Source organism: Ovis aries, chromosome 24 (assembly GCF_016772045.2).
Source record: "Ovis aries strain OAR_USU_Benz2616 breed Rambouillet chromosome 24, ARS-UI_Ramb_v3.0, whole genome shotgun sequence".
In the NCBI taxonomy this organism is placed as follows: domain Eukaryota; kingdom Metazoa; phylum Chordata; class Mammalia; order Artiodactyla; family Bovidae; genus Ovis; species Ovis aries.
Window position 1 is genome coordinate 14,442,716 of NC_056077.1, and position 18,945 is coordinate 14,461,660.

General features: G+C 45.3%; 1 protein-coding gene across 1 annotated transcript in view; it reads left to right on the plus strand.

Moving 5' to 3' along the window:
- BMERB1 (bMERB domain containing 1) overlaps nucleotides 1-18,945 on the plus strand; it is a 149,059-nt gene that overhangs the window by 70,198 nt on the left and 59,916 nt on the right. Inside the window, exon 2 of the mRNA XM_027961200.3 lies at nucleotides 18,633-18,756. Coding sequence (XP_027817001.1) covers nucleotides 18,633-18,756 — 124 coding nt within the window. The remainder of the gene's footprint in view (nucleotides 1-18,632; nucleotides 18,757-18,945) is intronic.

Genomic DNA, 18,945 nt, shown 5'->3' on the forward strand with positions numbered 1-18,945 from the left:
TCCTAACAGTTCCCTCTGAATTAGAGAGAATACATTGTTCTCTGGTAGGGTCTCAGAGGACCTCAGAAACCAAGCTGAGCCTTTCTGCTTGGGGTTGGAGAAATATGACAGAGCCACTTGGTGACTCATTGAGGGTCACTTAGAAGGGAAAATATGACATTCAGTTCAGTTCAGCTCAGTTCAGTCACTCAGTCGTGTCCGACTCTTTGTGACCCCATGAATCGCAGCACACCAGGCCTCCCTGTCCATCACCACCTCCCGGAGTTCACTCAGACTCACGTCCATTGAGTCGGTGATGCCATCCAGCCATCTCATCCTCGGTCGTCCCCTTCTCCTCCTGCCCCCAATCCCTCCCAGCATCAGAGTCTTTTCCAATGAGTCAACTCTTCGCATGAGGTGGCCAAAGTACTGGAGTTTCAGCTTTAGCATCCTTCCTTCCAAAGAATACCCAGGGCTGATCTCCTTTAGAATGGACTGGTTGGATCTTCTTGCAGTCCAAGGGACTCTCAAGAGTCTTCTCCAACACCACAGTTCAAAAGCATCAATTCTTCGGCGCTCAGCTTTCTTCACAGTCCAACCCTCACATCCATACATGACCACTGGAAAAGCCATAGCCTTGACTAGACGGACCTTAAATAAACTGCCAGAACTCATATGTCACTCTCCTTCAAAGCCCCACTCTGGAAGTATGGAAACCTTTATTGGGGACCACAGTCCCAATCCATGTTGAGGTCTTGTGAGCACCCTTAATGGTGATAAGCAACTTTTGTCTTGGAGAGGGAGTTTCATTTTTGGAAAAGTCATTCTGAGCCAGGTGCAAATAAAGTAAGTAATCAAATATTGTGAATATAAAAAAGTGAATATAGGTGTGTTTAACTGTTTTTTCTGGAATGGCTCCTAAGTTTATTTGAAAGCAGTTATCAAAGAAGAGTTTACTTCTTGATCCCTCTCCTTATTCCAAAAAGGATTGAATCATCATATAGGAATCTAATAAAAGTTTTAAAAGGCTTGAGAAATGTTAGGATTATTAGAAGCATTCTGAGGTAATTCTTTGAAGGATAATATTTATGACCCCATGGACTGTAGCCTGCCAGGCTCCTCTGTCCATGGGATTCTCCAGCAAGAATACTGGAGTAGGCTGTTATTTCCTTCTCCAGGAGATCTTCCCAACCCAGGGATTGAAGTTGGGTCTCCTGCATTGCAGGCAGAGTCTTTACCATTTGAGCTACCAGGGAAGCCTTATTCTAGAATAGTTGTTTAAAAATTTTTTTTCCCATTACCTTAATATCACTTCCCATTCCCTTCCCTCCAGACCTAAGGCTAGTTTTGTGGACAATGCTGGTGGGACAGAGGGCTTCTCATTGTCCTTAGGTAGGCACGGAATGGGATGGTGTAAGAGGTAGGGCATTCCCATTAAAGGGAGTTCTGGGGAGGGAGGTAAAGTTGGGGCAGGAGCTCCTGGGGCTGATCTCTCCTGTCCTTCCCTGTCTCCAGCTTCGGTGTGTCGGTCTGAGATTGTGGTGGTGTGGTGGTGTCGGTCTGAGATTGTCTGGTTTCTCTTTTGATGTCAGTGATGCTGCCGCCGCTTCTGACGGTGATGGTGGTGATGATGATGGTAGAGACGGCAGGGATGGTGGTGATCACAGTGGTGCAGAAGATGATAATGATGGTAATGATGATGAGGGTGGGGATGTTGATGTTGATGGTGATAGTAGTTGTGGTCATTGACAACCTCACTCTCCTTATGATGTACCAGGTGCCACATGAAGAGCCTTGCACACAACCTATCATTCAACCATCACCACAGCCAATGACTACTCTATATTATTATCCCCATTTCACTAATGCTGGACCTTGACAGGGGGAGAGGTCACATGACCAGCTTACCGGCCTTGCAGGTAGTTATTATGGAATGAATGAATCTTGCAAGCTAGGGTTGTTAGACACACTTTACAAGTGAAAAAGCAAAATCTCAGAGAATGTAAGTATCTTGTCCAGGGTCACAAGCCAGTAAGGGGCAGAACCGGCATTCCTACTTGAGTCATGCTATCAGCTGAGGGTGTTTGTTGTGTGATGGCTGGTGGCACTGAGCCGGGGATGGGGTGGGGTGGGTGGATGATTCCCAGTGAGCAGGAGGGCAGTCTTACTGCTTGGTTACCCTACTTCAATGGGTCTAGGTCCCTTTCTACAGACCACAGATTTTGCCTGGAAGGATGATAATGACCCCACTCTGGGACTCTCCACAGTTGGTTTATCTGGTCTCCTCTATTATATAGACAGTGATTTACTGAATAATGGTCCCCAAAAGATGCCTACACTCCTATCCTCAGAACCTATGAATATGTTACCTCATACAGCAAACAGGAATAATTGTTGCAGGTGGAATTAAGGTACAGACTTTGAGAAGAGATTATAATGGATTACAGGAGTGGACCCAATCTAATCACATGAGCCCTTAAGATGAGAGAGCCTTTCTTGACTGAGTCAGAGAGAGATGTGAAGAACTAAGAAGGATCAGAGAGATGTCCCATAAAAAGGACTCCTCCTGTCGTGGCTGGCTTTGAAATTGGAGGAGGTAGCTGCTAACCAAGGGGTGTAGCCAACCTCCAGAAGCTAGAACAAGTGAGGCTCATGTCAAACCTCTGACTCCAGAAAGATAAAGCAGTACTTTTGCATTCTTTTAAGCCAATAAATGTGTGGTCATTTTCAAAGGCAGCAATGAACAGCTAATAGACTGATTTTTTTTTTTTAACTTTTTCACCTCTTGCCTTTTATTGACAGTGAGTTGTTTTAGGTGGGGAGGTGGTTGAGCCTGAAGTCAATGTGAGAAGTGATTATCTGCAGAGCAAAGCCCCTGTGTGGCTTGCATGGTCTCCCCTGAGTCACCTGTAACTTATTAGTTACAGTTCTCAGCTGGCCTTTGAACAGAGTGCCCATTACCCCTGCCCACGTTTCCCTGTTCTTCCCCCAAGTCTGGAGTCCTCCATGTTCCTCTTTGTCCAGACCAGTGCCTCTGTGATGAAAGAGCTAACATTTATTGAGTACACTGTGTTACAGGCTCTATGGATCCCCTCAGTTAATCTTCATAATGACCCCTTGCTGGGGATTCCACCAGTCTCTCCTCATTTCAGGAAACAAAGAAATGAATGAAGAAATTGCCTTAATGACATACAGATTGTGGGGGCCTCCTCCAGAGAGATTCTGATTCAGTAGACTCCGGAGAGGTCCAGGGAAGTGGATTTTTTAAAAAATCTTTTGGCTGAGCCACAATGTGGCATGTGGAATCTTAGTTCCCTGATGAGGGATCAAACCTGCACCCTCTGCGTTGGAAGCATGGAGTCTTAACCATTGGACCACCAGGGAAGTCCCAGGAAATGAACTTTGAATCACACCCACGTGGGTCTCTGGGCTTCCCAGTTAGTGCTAGTGGTAAAGAACCTGCCTGCCAATGCAGGTGACATAAGAGATGCGGGTTTGATCCCTGGGTTGGGAAGAGCCTCTGGAGAAGGAAATGGTAACCTACTCCAATATTCTTGCCTGGGGATCCCCATGGACAGAAGAATCTGGTGGGCTACAGTCCATGGGGTCGCAAAGAATCAGACACGACTGAAGCAACTTAGCAGCAGCAGCACGTGAATCTCATATCTGTGCTCCCAAGAGCACTGTTGAAAGAGTGTGTCTCCGTCACTAGTTTTCCGGGAGAGGGGAGTAAGTTTGTTTCCTATGTTGAAATTCACAAATGTGTGAAGATGCTTTGGGTGGCTGGGAGGATGCTACTGGCTTCTAGCGTGTAGAGGCAAAGGATGCTGCTGAACATCCTACAATGCACAGGATGGCCCCCAACTAAGAATGATCCGGCCCCACATGTCAGTAGTACTGATGGTAAAGAAACTCAGGTCCCAGCAAAGCTCAGAGGCTGTGGAGCAGAGAGGAGGTAAAACCCTTGCTTTCCCTTTGGTTTCTGAGTTTTCAGAATGAGCTTTCAGAGGTTCCCACATTCTATTTCCTTCAGTTCGGTTCAGTCTCTCAGCTGTGTCTGACTCTTTGTGACCCCACGACTGTAGCACGCCAGGCCTCCTTGTCTATCACCAACTCCCAGAGCTTGCTCAAACTCCATTGAGTTGGTGATGCCATCCAACCATCTCACTCTCTGTCATCCCCTTGTCCTCCCACCTGCAATCTTTCCCAGCATCGGGGTCTTTTCCAGTGAGTCAGTTCTTTGCATCAGGTGGCCGAAGGATTGGAGTTTCAGCTTCAGCATCAGTCCTTCCAATGAATATTCAGGACTGATTTCCTTTTAGGATTGACTGGTTTGATCTCCTTGCAATCCAAGGGTCTCTCAAGAGTCTTCTCCAACACCACAGTTCAAATCATCAGTTCTTCAGTACTCAGCTTTCTTTATAGTCCAACTCTCACATCCACACATGACTACTGGAAAAACCATAGCTTTGACTAGAGGGACCTTTGTCAGCAAAGTAATGCCTCTGCTTTTTAATATGCCATCTAGGTTAGTCATAGCTTTTCTTCCAAGGAGCAAGTATCTTTTAATTTCATGGCTATGTCCTTACTCTCAATTTATAGATAATGAAACTGAGGCTTTGGGACTTCCCTGGTGGTCCATTGGTTAAGAATCTGCCTTCCAACACAGGGCATGTGAATTTGATTCCTGGTCCGAGAAGATCTCACGTGCCTCAGAGCAACTGAGCCTGTGCACCGTAACAAGAGAAACCACAGAGGGCCGTGAGAACCCTGCTGTCTGCAACTAGAGAAAGCCCGAGCGCAGCATCGAAGCCCCAACACAGCCAAAAGTAAATAACATTAAGAAAAAAGAAACTGAGGCCGAGAGCTGAAGTCATTTGCCCAAGGGCAGCAGCTAGAAGGAGGCAGAGCCAGAACTTAAACCCAAGTCGACTTGACTCCAAAGCCTGTTTCTTAACCCTGTTGCTCATCAGACCGTCTCCGTAACTCCTTTCGTGACCTCGGACAAGGCAGATGTGGCTGAGAAAATAGAAACCCAGAGAAGCCAAAAAAAAAAAAAAAATACCCAAAGTCCCATTAGAGAATAATAACCATGGTCACGATTTGAAGGCAAATCAGTTTCTTCAGCTGCAGAACCTTCCTTGTGGAGTGATTGTGATTATAAAGAGGCATTCCATATGAGAAGGCAGCGTGCAGAGGGAGGTATGATTACTCGCAGGACCCAGAGGCATCCTTATTCACAAGGCAGAGGGGGAGGATACGGAGCGTCTGAATTAAAAGCAGTTACTTCATCTTCTTGGGAAATGGTGACTCATTAAGAGCAACCGACTGTTTCCCATTATATTCACTTCATTGCGAGAAGGCGAGATGCTTGATACATCCCATACTAGGATGTTTGAGGGGTTGAAATGAGCTTCTATCCTCCATGAATGATTGATGACGGTAAAAGGCTGGGGTATCACCAGGAGCCTTTGAAATGCATCAGGATATCTGTTCCCCAGTAATGGGGCTCAGATATCTTTCCTTGGTATTTAATACTCTCCCTCGAGTCGATACCAGGAAGACCCGTGCCCGTGGGGACCCACGGTGAGCTAAAGGACCTGGCTCCTTGGCAGAGGGCTAGCAGGGCCATTCTTAGACCCTTCACTCAGGGTGATGTGTGTGTGCATGCGTGCGCAGTTGCTTCAGTCGTGTCTGACTATTTGCGACTGTATGGACTGTGGCTCACCAGGCTCCTCTGTCCATGGGGTTTCCCAGGCAAGAGTACTGGAGTGGCCATGCCTGCCTCCCAGGGGATCTTCCTGATCCGGGGATTGAACATGCATCTCCGGCACTGCAGGCAGATTCTTTACCACTGAGCCACTGGGGAGCAGGCGTGGGTCTAAATGATCAGCAGGCCCTCGTTCTCCAGATTTGATGATCCTGATCCTGTCTCCTCCCCCACATTGGTCTGGCTTTTCCAGGGAAAGGACAGGTGTGAGTAGTAGGAATGATACTGACCACGCTTTATCACACCCAGGCACTGCACCAAGCACTGGACATGCCATCTTCATCTCCAGAGCAGCAACTCTGTGAGGTAGGAGTTACTGTCCCATTTTACAGAGGAGGAAACTGAGTCTTGGGAAGAATCAGTAACGTGGTCCAGATCACACAGTGACTGGTAGAGCCAGGACTTGAACTGGAATCTGTCCAAACCTACCATCAGGGGAAAGCTGTGAGCTAATGACTTTTCTCCCTGACACACAAGCCCCTTCTTAGAAGGTCAGTTTGATGAGAACAAGGCTTTTGGCTGTTTTGTTTCATCCCCATTACTTAGAGCGGGATCTGGCATGAGGCAGGTTTTCATTGATATTTATTAAATGAATAATAAGAGCAAATATTCCAGAGAAGTTTCTGTATGCCTGGCACGAAGATCAGCTGAGAGATGAGTGACTGTCCCCATGTGGCAGATGAAGAAACTGAGGCCCAGACTCATCAGCCGACGGGACCAAGGTCAGCCTGGGAGGTGGTCGTGACACCTGCAAAGTTCATGCCTGTGACGGCCGCTCTCATAGGCTGTCTTTGAGGGCTCACTTGGCTCTCACAGTACCTGCACCCAAACGCTGCTTCTTTCTCTTTAACGTTTTCAGGACATGACACCTGCATGGTAAGGGTTCAGACAATACAGTCAACAGTGAATCAGGCTTCTTTGGACACTCAGTGGTGAAGGAGTACGCGGGATATGATCTTGGGTGGCCTCGGCCTGCAGTGGCTGGGGTTCCCACTAGGAACCCCAGAGAACTCAAGAGATTGAGCCCACTGCTGTTTATTGAGGGACCCTCAGAAGCAAATTGGGAAAGCACCAAATCCTAGTCACTAGATCAGTGGTCAGTGACAAGGGCCCTGGCGCTTCATCTTTGCAGAAAAGAATTCCCACAAAGAAGAGAAGTGGTGAAATAGGAAAGTGTTTCTTGAGAAGAAAAATAGTACAGTATGTGTGGATAGACACACAGGCGGTCTCAGGGAGAAAGAGTCGCCGAGTTGCACCCTCGTGGCAGCTTGAATCACTTTTATGAGGCATTTCTTCCTGGTTTCCTTTGGCCAACCATTTGAATTTCTCTGGTTCACTGTCCATATTTGGTATATTGCAGGATCCTCCCATGTGTGCGCACGCATCTCTTAGCCAAGATGGATTTTACTGAAAAGGCGTCTGGGTAGAACATCCCTTAATATAACTCTCCCTTTGGTCTCCAAGGAGCCTTTCTGTGCACATGTGGTCAAGAAGGTCTTTTGACTTTGGGAATGAGAAATACGTGGTCTGGGCGGGGCCCTTAACTGTCCTGCTATTTTCTTGGAGTTTTAATCCATAGGGACTAAATCTCCAATAGCTTTACCCTGGTGGAGGGACGCTCACCTGCCTCCTGCCTCAGTTCAGTCCTTGGATAGGGAACATTCCTTGGAGGAGGAAATGGCAACCCACTCCAGTATTCTTGCTGGGAAATCCCATGGACAGAGGAGCCTGCTGGGCTACAGTCCATGGGGTCACAAAAGAGTCGGATACAACTTAGCAACTAAACAACAATGACAAATACAGTAAATCACCCGCATCAGACACATTAACAATGGTGGGCACCAGGGGAAGGGCAGATAGGACTTCTCTGCAGTGTCTTTGCAACTTACCTATAAATAAAAATTTATTCCACAAATTTTAAAAAGTTTGTTAAAAATGTCAAATAGTTTCTCTCCTGGCGTTAGGTTCTTCCCTGGTATCCCAGTGAGTGCAGATTTGATACCTGGGTGGGGAAGCTAAGATCCTAATGCCTCATGGCCAAAAAACCAAAACATAAAACAAAACTAATATTGTAACAAACTCAATAAAGACTCAAAAAGTTCCACATCTATTCACGTGATAGAAAAGGACATATTAGGTTGAAGGTGATTGTCCTCTGATGCTTACCCCCAGGCTCCCCCGTTCTCCAAAGGCCCTTCTCTCATCTGTCTTTTTGAGGATGTTCTAAGGATGCTGGGCGCCTAGTAAGTGTTTGTGGGACTGAAATGAATACGTCCACCATCATTAAATTGCTTCTATGATACAAGCCGGGTTGGAATAATGACTCAAAATGGCTGATTCATCTTTGGGCGAAAAATCTGACACACTTGCCTTCACGCCTCAGTTCTCATTTAATTGCCAATGAGAACTCAAGAGACTGAGCCCACTGCTGTTTGTTGAGGGACCCTCAGAAGCAAATCGTGCCATGTCCTTCCACGTCCTGTCAGACATGGAGATGAGGCTGTCCCCAGGGCCTCTAAGTCCCTTCCAAGCAAAGGAACTGGAAGTCGACTCTACAGAAGCTTTCCAGAGGAAGGGTGACTCTGATACCCACATGCTCTTAGCCTCAAACTGAAATGCTACGGCCCTTGTCCCCCATGTCCTCAGCCTGCCTTTTGTCTGTGGAAAGGCTTTAGTGAAAGAATAAGTTTAATCAGAAAAGTGAGAAAACGCAGAAGCAAAGGAAACCAAATAATAATGCAGCCATTAAGCACGTCAGGACCTTTATTTCCCTTTTATGGGCTGTAGATCATGTTCTAAGCCATGTCTTGTGAGCTCTCTTATAGACACTGAAACCACCACCCAGTGGGAGAAGCTAACTACGTGATGACCAGACTCTAGCCATGCGTAAGGTGTCACAGTTTTGAGAACTGGCCACAGGGACATGGAAACAAACCAGCCCTGGAACTGAAGGAATTGTACTTAAAAGAATCAAAATGATGCTGGTCAGACCACTGATGACCCATTTCAAGATGACTGTCAGAGCTGACTGTGCTATTTCTGCATGTAGCCACCTCCCTCTGTCTATAAAAGCTGTCGCCCACTGACTGTTGGGTGAAGGGGCGGGTGTGGAGTCAGCCTTTGGACAGGTGTCTGCCCTCCCCGCTGGTTGCCGGCATCCAAAATAAAGCAAACTTTCCTTTCACCAACCTGGTCTCTTTAACGGCTTTCAAGTGGCGAGAAGCTAGATCCGAGTTCGGTAACAAAACCACAATGAACTGGTTGCAGGGAAACTACAGGCATCCGTCAATTTATCGTGCTTCCCAGATATTGTGTTCTTTACAAACTGAAGTTTTACGGCATCTCTGTGTCAAACAAGTCTGTCTTGCCACTTTTCCAATAGCATTTGCTCACTTCGTGTCTCTGTGTCACGTCTTGGTAATTCTCACTTTCCAAACCCTCTGCCAGCAGAAAGATTGTGACTCACTGAAGGCTCAGATGATGGTTAGCATTTTTTAGCCATCAAGTATTTTTAAATTAAGGTGCAGACATTGTTTTCTTTCTTTCTTTTTTTTTAAGACAAAATGCTCTTGCACATTTAATTACAGTAAAGTGCAAATGAAATTCTTATGTGCACTGAGAAACCAAAAACTTTGTGTGACTTGCTTTATTGAGATACTTTATTGCAGTGGTCTGGAACTGAGCCCATAGTATCTCCTGTACTCTTTTTTTTTTTTTTCCAATTATCAACCTTTACAGTCGTCAAAGAAGAAAGCCTCAGTTTGGTGGTTTGTCTTTAGCACCTCTCCAGTACTTGCTAACTATGTAGTACTTACTCGTCTACATGGTTAAGAAAGAAAAGTTAGGCTTTCAATCTGAGCTCTAAGCAGGCTAAGGTATTTAGTCAGAATTTAGTCAGAAACATCACTTTATTTCCACTGGACTTATTGTTATGATTATTTTCTAACTATACTAAGTGATATTGACATTGTTTATGGATATGATAAGGCAATTTCCTTTAAGGAGTTTATATGAGTGAAAAAAGTCAACGTAAAGAATATTGAACACAGGCTGGTATAGTTAGTGTCTTAGCTCAGGCTGCTGGAACAAACTATCATAGACTTAAACAACAGTTATTTCTCACAGTTCTAAAGGCTGGGAAGTCCAAGATCAAGGCACTGGCAGGTCTGGAATTTGGTAAGGACCCTCTTTCTGGTTTGTAGACGACTATCTTCTTGTGTTCTTACATGGTGAACAACAGAGAGACAGGAAGCAAGCTCTGATGCTTCATATAAGGGCACTAATCCATTACGGGGGCCCCACCCTTGTGACCTCCTATAACCCCGATTACCTCTCAAATACTCCACCTCCAAACACCATCACACTAAGAGTTAGGGTGTCAACATAGGACGTTGGCAGGGTGAGGGGAAGACACAAGCATGCAGTCCCTAACATAATGTGTGTGTGTGTTCAGTCACTTAGTCCTGTCCGACTCTGTGGCCTCGTGGACTGTAGCCTGCCAGGCTCCTCTCTCCATGGAATTTTCCAGGCAAGAATACTGTAGTGGGTTGTCCTTTCCTCCTCCAGAGGATCTTCCCAACCCAGGGACTGAACCTGAGTCTCCTGCACTGGCAGGCAGATTCTTTACATAAAAGAATTCTTTACCTTACTATCTGTCAGATTCTTTACCTGACAGATAGTACATGATTGTGGTGAATTCTGTGCAGTGATTGAGGTTTTGGAAATGCTATCTTGTAGCCCTTTGACCTACAGCCTGGGCTTTGGAATCAGACAGACCTGGATCTGTGCCATTCACTGGTTGAATGACTTTGGCCAATCACTTATGTTCTTTCTGAGCCTCATCTTATTAACCTATAAAGAGAGGGTGATAATGAGTGTACCTACCTCCCAAGGTACTTAGGAGCAGGCTGAGTTAGTGCTGGACTCCTAGAGATGCTTCATATATGAGAGCTCTGGGTACATGAAATGAGGAAGCAGAAATAAAAGTGGGTATTGCCCAGGGGACCCTAGACTTAGTTTCATGTTGTGACCCATGGCTGGAGATGACTGACCAGGGAAGATTTCTCTTTTGGTCCCCAGCAGTTTCCTTTCTCTCTAAATTTAAATTATAAATGTCTAGGAGACTGTCAGCCCTCACTTGCCACGCCCACCATCACCACCCTGTCCCCACGTAGCTTTACATTTTCAAGATAAATGATTAAACCTGGAGGAACATCCCAGTCCTGTCCGGTGCTCAGTGCTCAGCTCTTGTTTGCCAGTGCTGTGCTCATGAGGCGTGAGTCTTCCTGGTGTGGCATTTGGGGATAAAAAAGATGGATTTAGCTGCTTCATCCCCCAGAAGTGACTCAGCTGCTCTAAGCTGAGTGACAGCCGTGGCAGTCGGAGCCCTGGGGACTTCTGTGCCTTAGTGCTCCACTCATTCTAAACAACCATGCTTTGCTCTCTCTTAGATCCTTGTAGCAACGGTCTTCTCTAGCTGCCCTGAAATGCTATCCATCTCCTTCTAGGATTTGTCCTCGTGGACACATCCAGCTGTTGGTTGCCATCCTTCTAGCTGGGGAATGTTGCCGAGGTTTCTGTCACACAAGGTCAGACTGAAAGAAACTGATCATGCCTGATATTCACTTACTGACATCTTGTACCCGCATTTCTCAGGGTCTGATCTGAAGACCTCCTGCATGAAGGTCCTTGGACATGATCCCTGCCCTCAACCTAGGTGTATCCTAATTCCTGGGGCAGAGCTCCCCAGATAATCACCTGCTAAATCTTTAAAACAGCTCCTCTTCATTGACATATACACACTGCCCTGTGTGTAATAGCTAGCTATTGGGAACTTGCTATAAAGCACAGCGAGCTCAGCTCAGTGCTCTGTAATGACCTAGAGGGGTGGGGAGAGGGTAAGGGGTGGGACGGAGGGGATGTATGTATTCCTATAGCTAATTCACTTTGTTGTATACCAGAAGCTAAGACAACGCTGTAAAGCAATTATACTCCAATAATTTTTAAAATGCAGTTAAAAAATAGCTACTCTCCATATATCTAAGGCAATAAAATAGACTCAGTTTTCTGATTGCTAACCTGATAATGATACTTCTTCAGTGGGAGGTAGTTCTTAACTGAATAGAATTGATGGCAACAAGGACTTTGGAGTAGGACAGGTCTGCTTTTAAATCTTGACCCCACCACTTTCTCCTTTTCTTGAGCCTTGACTTGCTCATCTGTAAAAGGGGGATAGAAACAGTTTTTATCACCCAGGGCTATTTTGGGAGTTAAATAAGGTGATTTGATCCTAGCATGTAATAAGTGCTGAATAAATGTTAGTTATTATTGTTACTGTCTAAATGTTTTTTTTTTAACCTAATTTAAATTAGGGCAATGATAGCATCTACCATCTAGGGCAGGGGTTGGCAAATATTTTCTGTAAGTATTTGCAGTTATGTGGGCCATGCAATCTCTGTTACAGCTACTCATCCTATTGGTGTAATGCAGAAGCAGCCATAAGCAATACATAGATGAATGAGCATGGCCAGTGTTCCAATAAAACTTTATTTGCAACATCAGGGAGGGGACTGGCTTTGGCCCATAGTCATAGCTGGTTAACCCCTCAACTAAGCTGTTGTGAAGAAATAGAGGAAAACAACAGAATGGGAAACACTAGAGATCTCTTCAAGAAAATTAGAGATACCGAGGGAATATTTCATGCAAAGATGGGCTCGATAAAGGACAGAAATGGTATGGACCTAACAGAAGCAGAAGATATTAAGAAAAGATGGCAAGAATACACGGAAGAACTATACAAAAAAATCTTCATGACCCAGATAATCATGATTATGTGATCACTAATCTAGAGCCAGACATCTTGGAATGTGAAGTCAAGTGGGCCTTAGAAAGCATCACTATGAACAAAGCTAGTGGAGGTGATGGAATTCCAGTTGAGCTATTTCAGATCCTGAAAGATGATGCTGTGAAAGTGTTGCACTCAATAAGCCAGCAAATTTGGAAAACTCAGCAGTGGCCACAGGACTGGAAAGGTCAGTTTTCATTCCAATCCCAAAGAAAGGCAATGCCAAAGAATGCTCAAACTACCGCACAATTGTACGCATCTCACATGCTAGTAAAGTAATGCTCAAAATTCTCCAAGCCAGGCTTCAGCAATATGTAAATCGTGAACTCCCTGATGTTCAAGCTGGTTTTAGAAAAGGCAGAGGAACCAGAGATCAAATTGCCAACATCTGCTGGATCATGGCAAAAGCAAGAGAGTTCCAGAAAAACATCTATTTCTGCTTGATTGACTATGACAAAGCCTTTGACTGTGTGGATCACAAGAAACTGTGGAAAATTCTGAAAGAGATGGGAATACCAGACCACGTGACCTGCCTCTTGAGAAACCTATATGCAGGTCAGGAAGCAACAGTTAGAACTGGACATGGAACAACAGACTGGTTCCAAATAGGAAAAGGAGTACGTCAAGGCTGTATATTGTCACCCTGCTTATATAACTTATATGCAGAGTACATCATGAGAAATGCTGGACTGGAAGAAACACAAGCTGGAATCAAGATTGCTGGGAGAAATATCAATAACCTCAGATATGCAGATGACACCACCCTTATGGCAGAAAGTGAAGAGGAGCTAAAAAGCCTCTTGATGAAAGTGAAAGAGGAGAGTGACAAAGTTGGCTTAAAGCTCAACATTCAGAAAACGAAGATCATGGCATCCGGTCCCATCACTTCATGGGAAATAGATGGAGAAACAGTGGAAACAGTGTCAGACTTTATTTTTTTGGGCTCCAAAATCACTGCAGATGGTGACTGCAGCCATGAAATTAAAAGATGCTTACTCCTTGGAAGAAAAGTGATGACCAACCTAGATAGTATATTCAAAAGCAGAGACATTACTTTGCCAACAAAGGTCCATCTAGTCAAGGCTATGGTTTTCCCTGTGGTCATGTATGGATGAGAGAGTTGGACTGTGAAGGAGGCTGAGCGCTGAAGAATTGATGCGTTTGAACTGTGGTGGTGGAGAAGACTCTTGAGGGTCCCTTGGACTGCAAGGAGATCCAACCAGTCCATTCTGAAGGAGATCAGCCCTGGGATTTCTTTGGAAGGAATGATGCTAAAGCTGAAGCTCCAGTACTTTGGCCACCTCATGTGAAGAGTTGACTCATTGGAAAAGACTCTGATGCTGGGAGAGATTGGGGGCAGGAGGAGAAGGGGATGACAGAGGATGAGATGGCTGGATGGCATCATGGACTTGATGGACGTGAGTCTGAGTGAACTCCGGGATGTGGTGATGGACAGGGAGGCCCGGTGTGCTGCGATTCATGGGGTCGCAAACAGTTGGACACGACTGAGCGACTGAACTGAACTAAGGGTGTTGTGAAGATTAAATGAGATGAGACTTGTAAAGAGCCTAGGAAAACTTTGCCAACAAAAGTCTGTATAGTCAGAGCTATGTTTTTTCCAGTAGTCGTGTATGGGTGTGAAAGTTGGACCATAAAGAAGGTTGAGTGCCAAAGAATTGATGCTTTCAAATTGTGCTGCTGGAGAAGACTCTTAAGAGTCCCTTGGATAGCAAGGAGATCAAACCAATCAATCCTAAAGGAAATCAACCCTGAATATTCATTGGAAGGACTGATGCTGAAGCTGAAGCTCCAATCCTTTGACCACCTGATGTGAAGAGCTGACTTATTAGAAAAGACCCTGATGCTGGGAAAGATTGAAGGCAGAAGGAGAAGGGGATGACAGAAGATGAGATGGTTGGATGGCATCACCGACTCAATGGACATGATTTTGAGCAAGCTTTGGGAGAGAGTGAAGGAGAGGGATGCTGCAGTCCATGGGGTCACAAAGAATCGGACACAACTTAACAACTGAACAACAACAACAGTGCCTGGCACAGAGAAAGGATTCGAACTGTTCCATCCTGATTTGAACTCTAGGCTTTGCTCCTTTCTCCAGGGGAAAGAAAGCATCTATCTATGAGCAGGACTTTTCAACAGAAGGATCAGTGCCATCCTCTGCCCCAAGTCAAAGCTAAATGTTCATCTCAGCACCTGGAGCCTGGCAGTGCTACCACCTCCGTCCTCCCCCAAGGACGGAGGTAAAATGCCAGTCCATGAGGTGTGATTAATCTTCTCTGTCCCATGCTTCGCCCCAGGGTGTGTTGCCATTTTCAGCATGTGTCCTGTGGAAATCCGGTTGCCCGTCTGAACTGTGATGGTTGAGAAATAAGGATACTCACATCTTTGGAATGGTTAACTATGCGCCTTTGCATCCATAGATTCATTTAGCTCTCACCTGGAGGCTGTATAATGTGGTGGAGGCATATGGTTAGGGAGAAGAGAGAGAGGCTAGATTTGAATTCTGTCTGTAACATTTTGGTTGCGTGATGTTGGCCAAGTCACTTTCCTTCTCTAAGCTTCAGATACATCCTCTATGAAATAGAGATTAAGTGAGATTGTACATATAAAGCCTCTAGCACAGCTTAGCATATGATAGCTATTAAATCCCATTTTGTAAAGGAAGAACATGATACTAAGAAGTAAACAGGCTCACCGACGATCCTGAACTGGTGATTGGCCTCAGTTCAAAGATCTTTAACTCTGGCCCCTGGTGGTCCAGTGGCTAAGACTCCCAATGCAAGGGGTCCAGGTTCAATCCCTTGTCAGGGAACTGGATCCCACATGCTGCAACCAAGAGTTCGAATGCCGCAAGTAAAGATTCACATCCTGCAACTTAAAAAAAGAGAGAGATGGTGTGGCAGAACGTGGGGATAACAAAGGTAATTGTGACTGTGCATCAAGCATAGCGTGTCTCTGTTAATTCAATCCTCACAACAGCCTGGTTGGAAGGAGTTAGCAGATGCAGGGCCTGTGATGTTGGCCTCAGAGTAAAGCAAGAACATTCCCTCGCCTGTGTCTCCTCTACCGACGAAGGGTCGTCAGACTATGGCATCCATTGAAACCCAGCCATTCACTGTGGAAATGTGGCCTAAAGGCACCTCTTAGATGCACACAGAGATTTATCTCTGAGAATGCTCATCCCAGCACTGCTTCTAGTGGGGGAAATGGCAAACAACCTAAGTGTCTGGGGGTTGGTGAAGTGATTCATGACACAGCCACAAATAGCAAACCACACAGCCTTTCACACTGCTGCTGGGGAAGAGCATCCAAGGACGTGTGGAAATGCTCATGGAATGTTCAGTGAAGTGAGCAGGTAATAAAATGGTGAGACCCTAACTTTATATTACAAAAACCAGACCTCCATGATGGTGTGTGTGTGTGTATACATATATATATATATAGGGCTTCCCAGGTGATTCTAGTGGTAAAGAACCCACCTGCCAATGCAGGAGACATAAAATGAGATGCGGGTTCAATCCCTGGGTTGGAAAGATTCCTGGAGGAGAGCATGACAACCCACTCCAGTATTCTTGCCTGGAGAATCCCATGGACAGAGGAGCCTGGAGGGAAACAGTCCATAGGGTTGCAAAGAGTTGGACATAACTGAATGACTTAGTCTGTGCATGTGTGCATATGGATGTATGCACATAACATCTTGAACTACTCACATCTTGATGTGTGTTTTTGCACTCTTTAAAAAAATATGCATGTGTTTATATATAACATTATACATATAAAACATATATAAAACCATATGTGTCACTATATATACGCATACTACATGTATAATATATGTAATCATGTAAATTACCATATGTATGCATTGGAAGAATGTACATAAAAAATTTAACATCAGTGTATGAAGAGATATGTATATACATAGATCCACATACATGCATAGTATTATGGATTGAATGGTTATATCCCCCACAAATTCATATGTTGGAGCCCTAATCCCCAGTGAGGCTGATTTGGACATGGGAAAGCTGCCGTTGTTCAATTGCTAAGTCCTATTCAACTCTTCACAACCCCATGGACTGCAGCACATCAGACTTCCCTGTACTTCACCATCTCCCGGAGCTTGCTCAAACTCATGTCTGTTGAGTCAGGGATGCCATCCAGCCATCTTGTCCTCTGTCTCCCGCTGCTTCTTCTACCTTCAATCTTTCCCAGCATCAGGGTCTTTTCCAATGAGTCGGCTCTCTGCATCAGGTGGCCAAAGGATTGAAGCTTCTGCTTCAGCATCAGTCCTTCCAAAGAATGTTCAAGGTTGATTTCCTTTAGGATTGACTAAAGGTTGGATCGCCTTGCTGTCCAAGGGACCCTCAAGAATCTTCTCCAGCACCACAGTTTAAAAGCATCAATTCTTTGGTGCTCAGAACTGAGATTAAATGAGGTCATTAAAAGTGGAGCCCTGATCTCATAGGGTTAGTGTCTTTCTAAGAAGAGACACCAGAGAGTTCTCTCTGCATGCACACGGAGAGGCCATGTGAGTACAGTGAGAAGGTGGCCATTCACAAGCCAGGAAGAGAGTTTTCACCAGAAGCTCGCCCTGCCAGACCTTGATCTGGAACTTCTAGCCTCCAAAACCATGAGAAAATAAATGTCTATAGTTTGGTAGCCCTAGTGACCTAGTATACGTGTATATATACATTGTTGTTCAGTCGCTAAGTTATGTCTGACTCATTGCAATCCCAGGCTCCTCTGTCCTCCACTCTCTCCCAGAATTTTGCTCAAATTCATGTAGTAATTGCCTCCCGCTCTTCCCAGTAGCATTTTGGATACCTTCTTGACCTGGGGGCGCTCATCTTCCAGCATCATACCATTTTACCTTTTCATACTTTTCATACCCCATGTCCATGGGGTTCTCCAGGCAAGAATACCACGTGCTCCAGTGGACCACATTTTGTCAGAACTCTTCACTATGACCCATCCATTTTGGGTGGCTCTGCACAGCATGGCTCATAGCTTCCCTGAGTTACACAAGCCCCTTTGCCACAACAAGGTGTGATCCATGAAGGGGGCGTATATACCTAACATACATGCAGATATATTTATATACAGGCATATATATGTAAGGGCTCCCCATGTGGTGCAGTTGGTAAAGAATCTGCCTGCCAATATAGGAGACATGGGTTTGATCCCTGAGTCGGGAAAATCCCCTGGAGGAGGAAATGGCAACCCACTCCAGTAATCTTGCTTGGAAAATCCCATGAACAGAGGAGTCTGGCAAGTTACAGTCCATGGGGTCACAAAGAGTTGAACCCAACTGAGAGCACCCACACATACACATATATAGTGTCTTTCTCTATATTTGATAATTATATGGTTCTGTGTGTGTGTGGCCTATATGGTCTTATACTTTTTTGATATATGGCTTTACTTTTATGACAATATGCATATATAAAAACACTATAAGGTCAGAAGAATGTCCATCAAAATGTGGTTCCCTCTGAGCAGAGTTTGTAGGTGACTTTCTACCTCGTTCTTCTTTGCTTATCTCTATTATCTGAATTTTCTACAACAAACGTGTATCATTTCATGTTACTGTTACTTACATTACTTAGTATTCCTACAAGATTATTAATGGTGTTGCTAAAAGTAATTATCACACCCGTTTTTCTGCCTAAAAACGCTGGTCTTGGAGACTGGGACAGGATGAACGGTCATAGCCAAAGGGACTGAGACTCAGAAGCTGGGACCAGGCAGGAACTGGCAAGGGCACGTTATAACCTTGAACAGGTTTGGGTGACCCCCGCCTGAGCCTCCTCCTGCCTTGTAACAGCGTTCCCATGGAAACGTACATTCTAGTTTCTAAAGGGCCCATTCACAAATACAGACTTGCAACACTGGCAAAGATCCGTGTGCCTTCTTGGGGTGTGAAGGTCGCTGGAGCAAGGCGAGGACTGTTCCAAAGGGAATTCTTGAAAACCCATACAGTCGGGGTCTTGACGTCTGCATTTTGTATCTCCTGCACAGATCAGCTGGACATCATCTCCATGGCAGAGACAACCATGAGGCCGGAGGAGATCGAGCTGGAGATGGCGAAAATCCAGCGTCTCCGGGAAGTCTTGGTCCGACGGGAATCTGAGCTCAGGTTTATGTAAGTGCTTGAGGAAAGTGGCCAAGAAAAGGAAGGAGTGAGGAGGGGGAGGATGCCCAGGAACCTGACATTTACTGTGTATAACTGTGTGCCAGGCACATTCCCACTACTGCCTCGAGGAGTGAGTATCTGTTCCTCTATGTCTTATTCCTGTGGGCTTAGTCGCTCAGTCGTGTCCTGCTCTTTGCG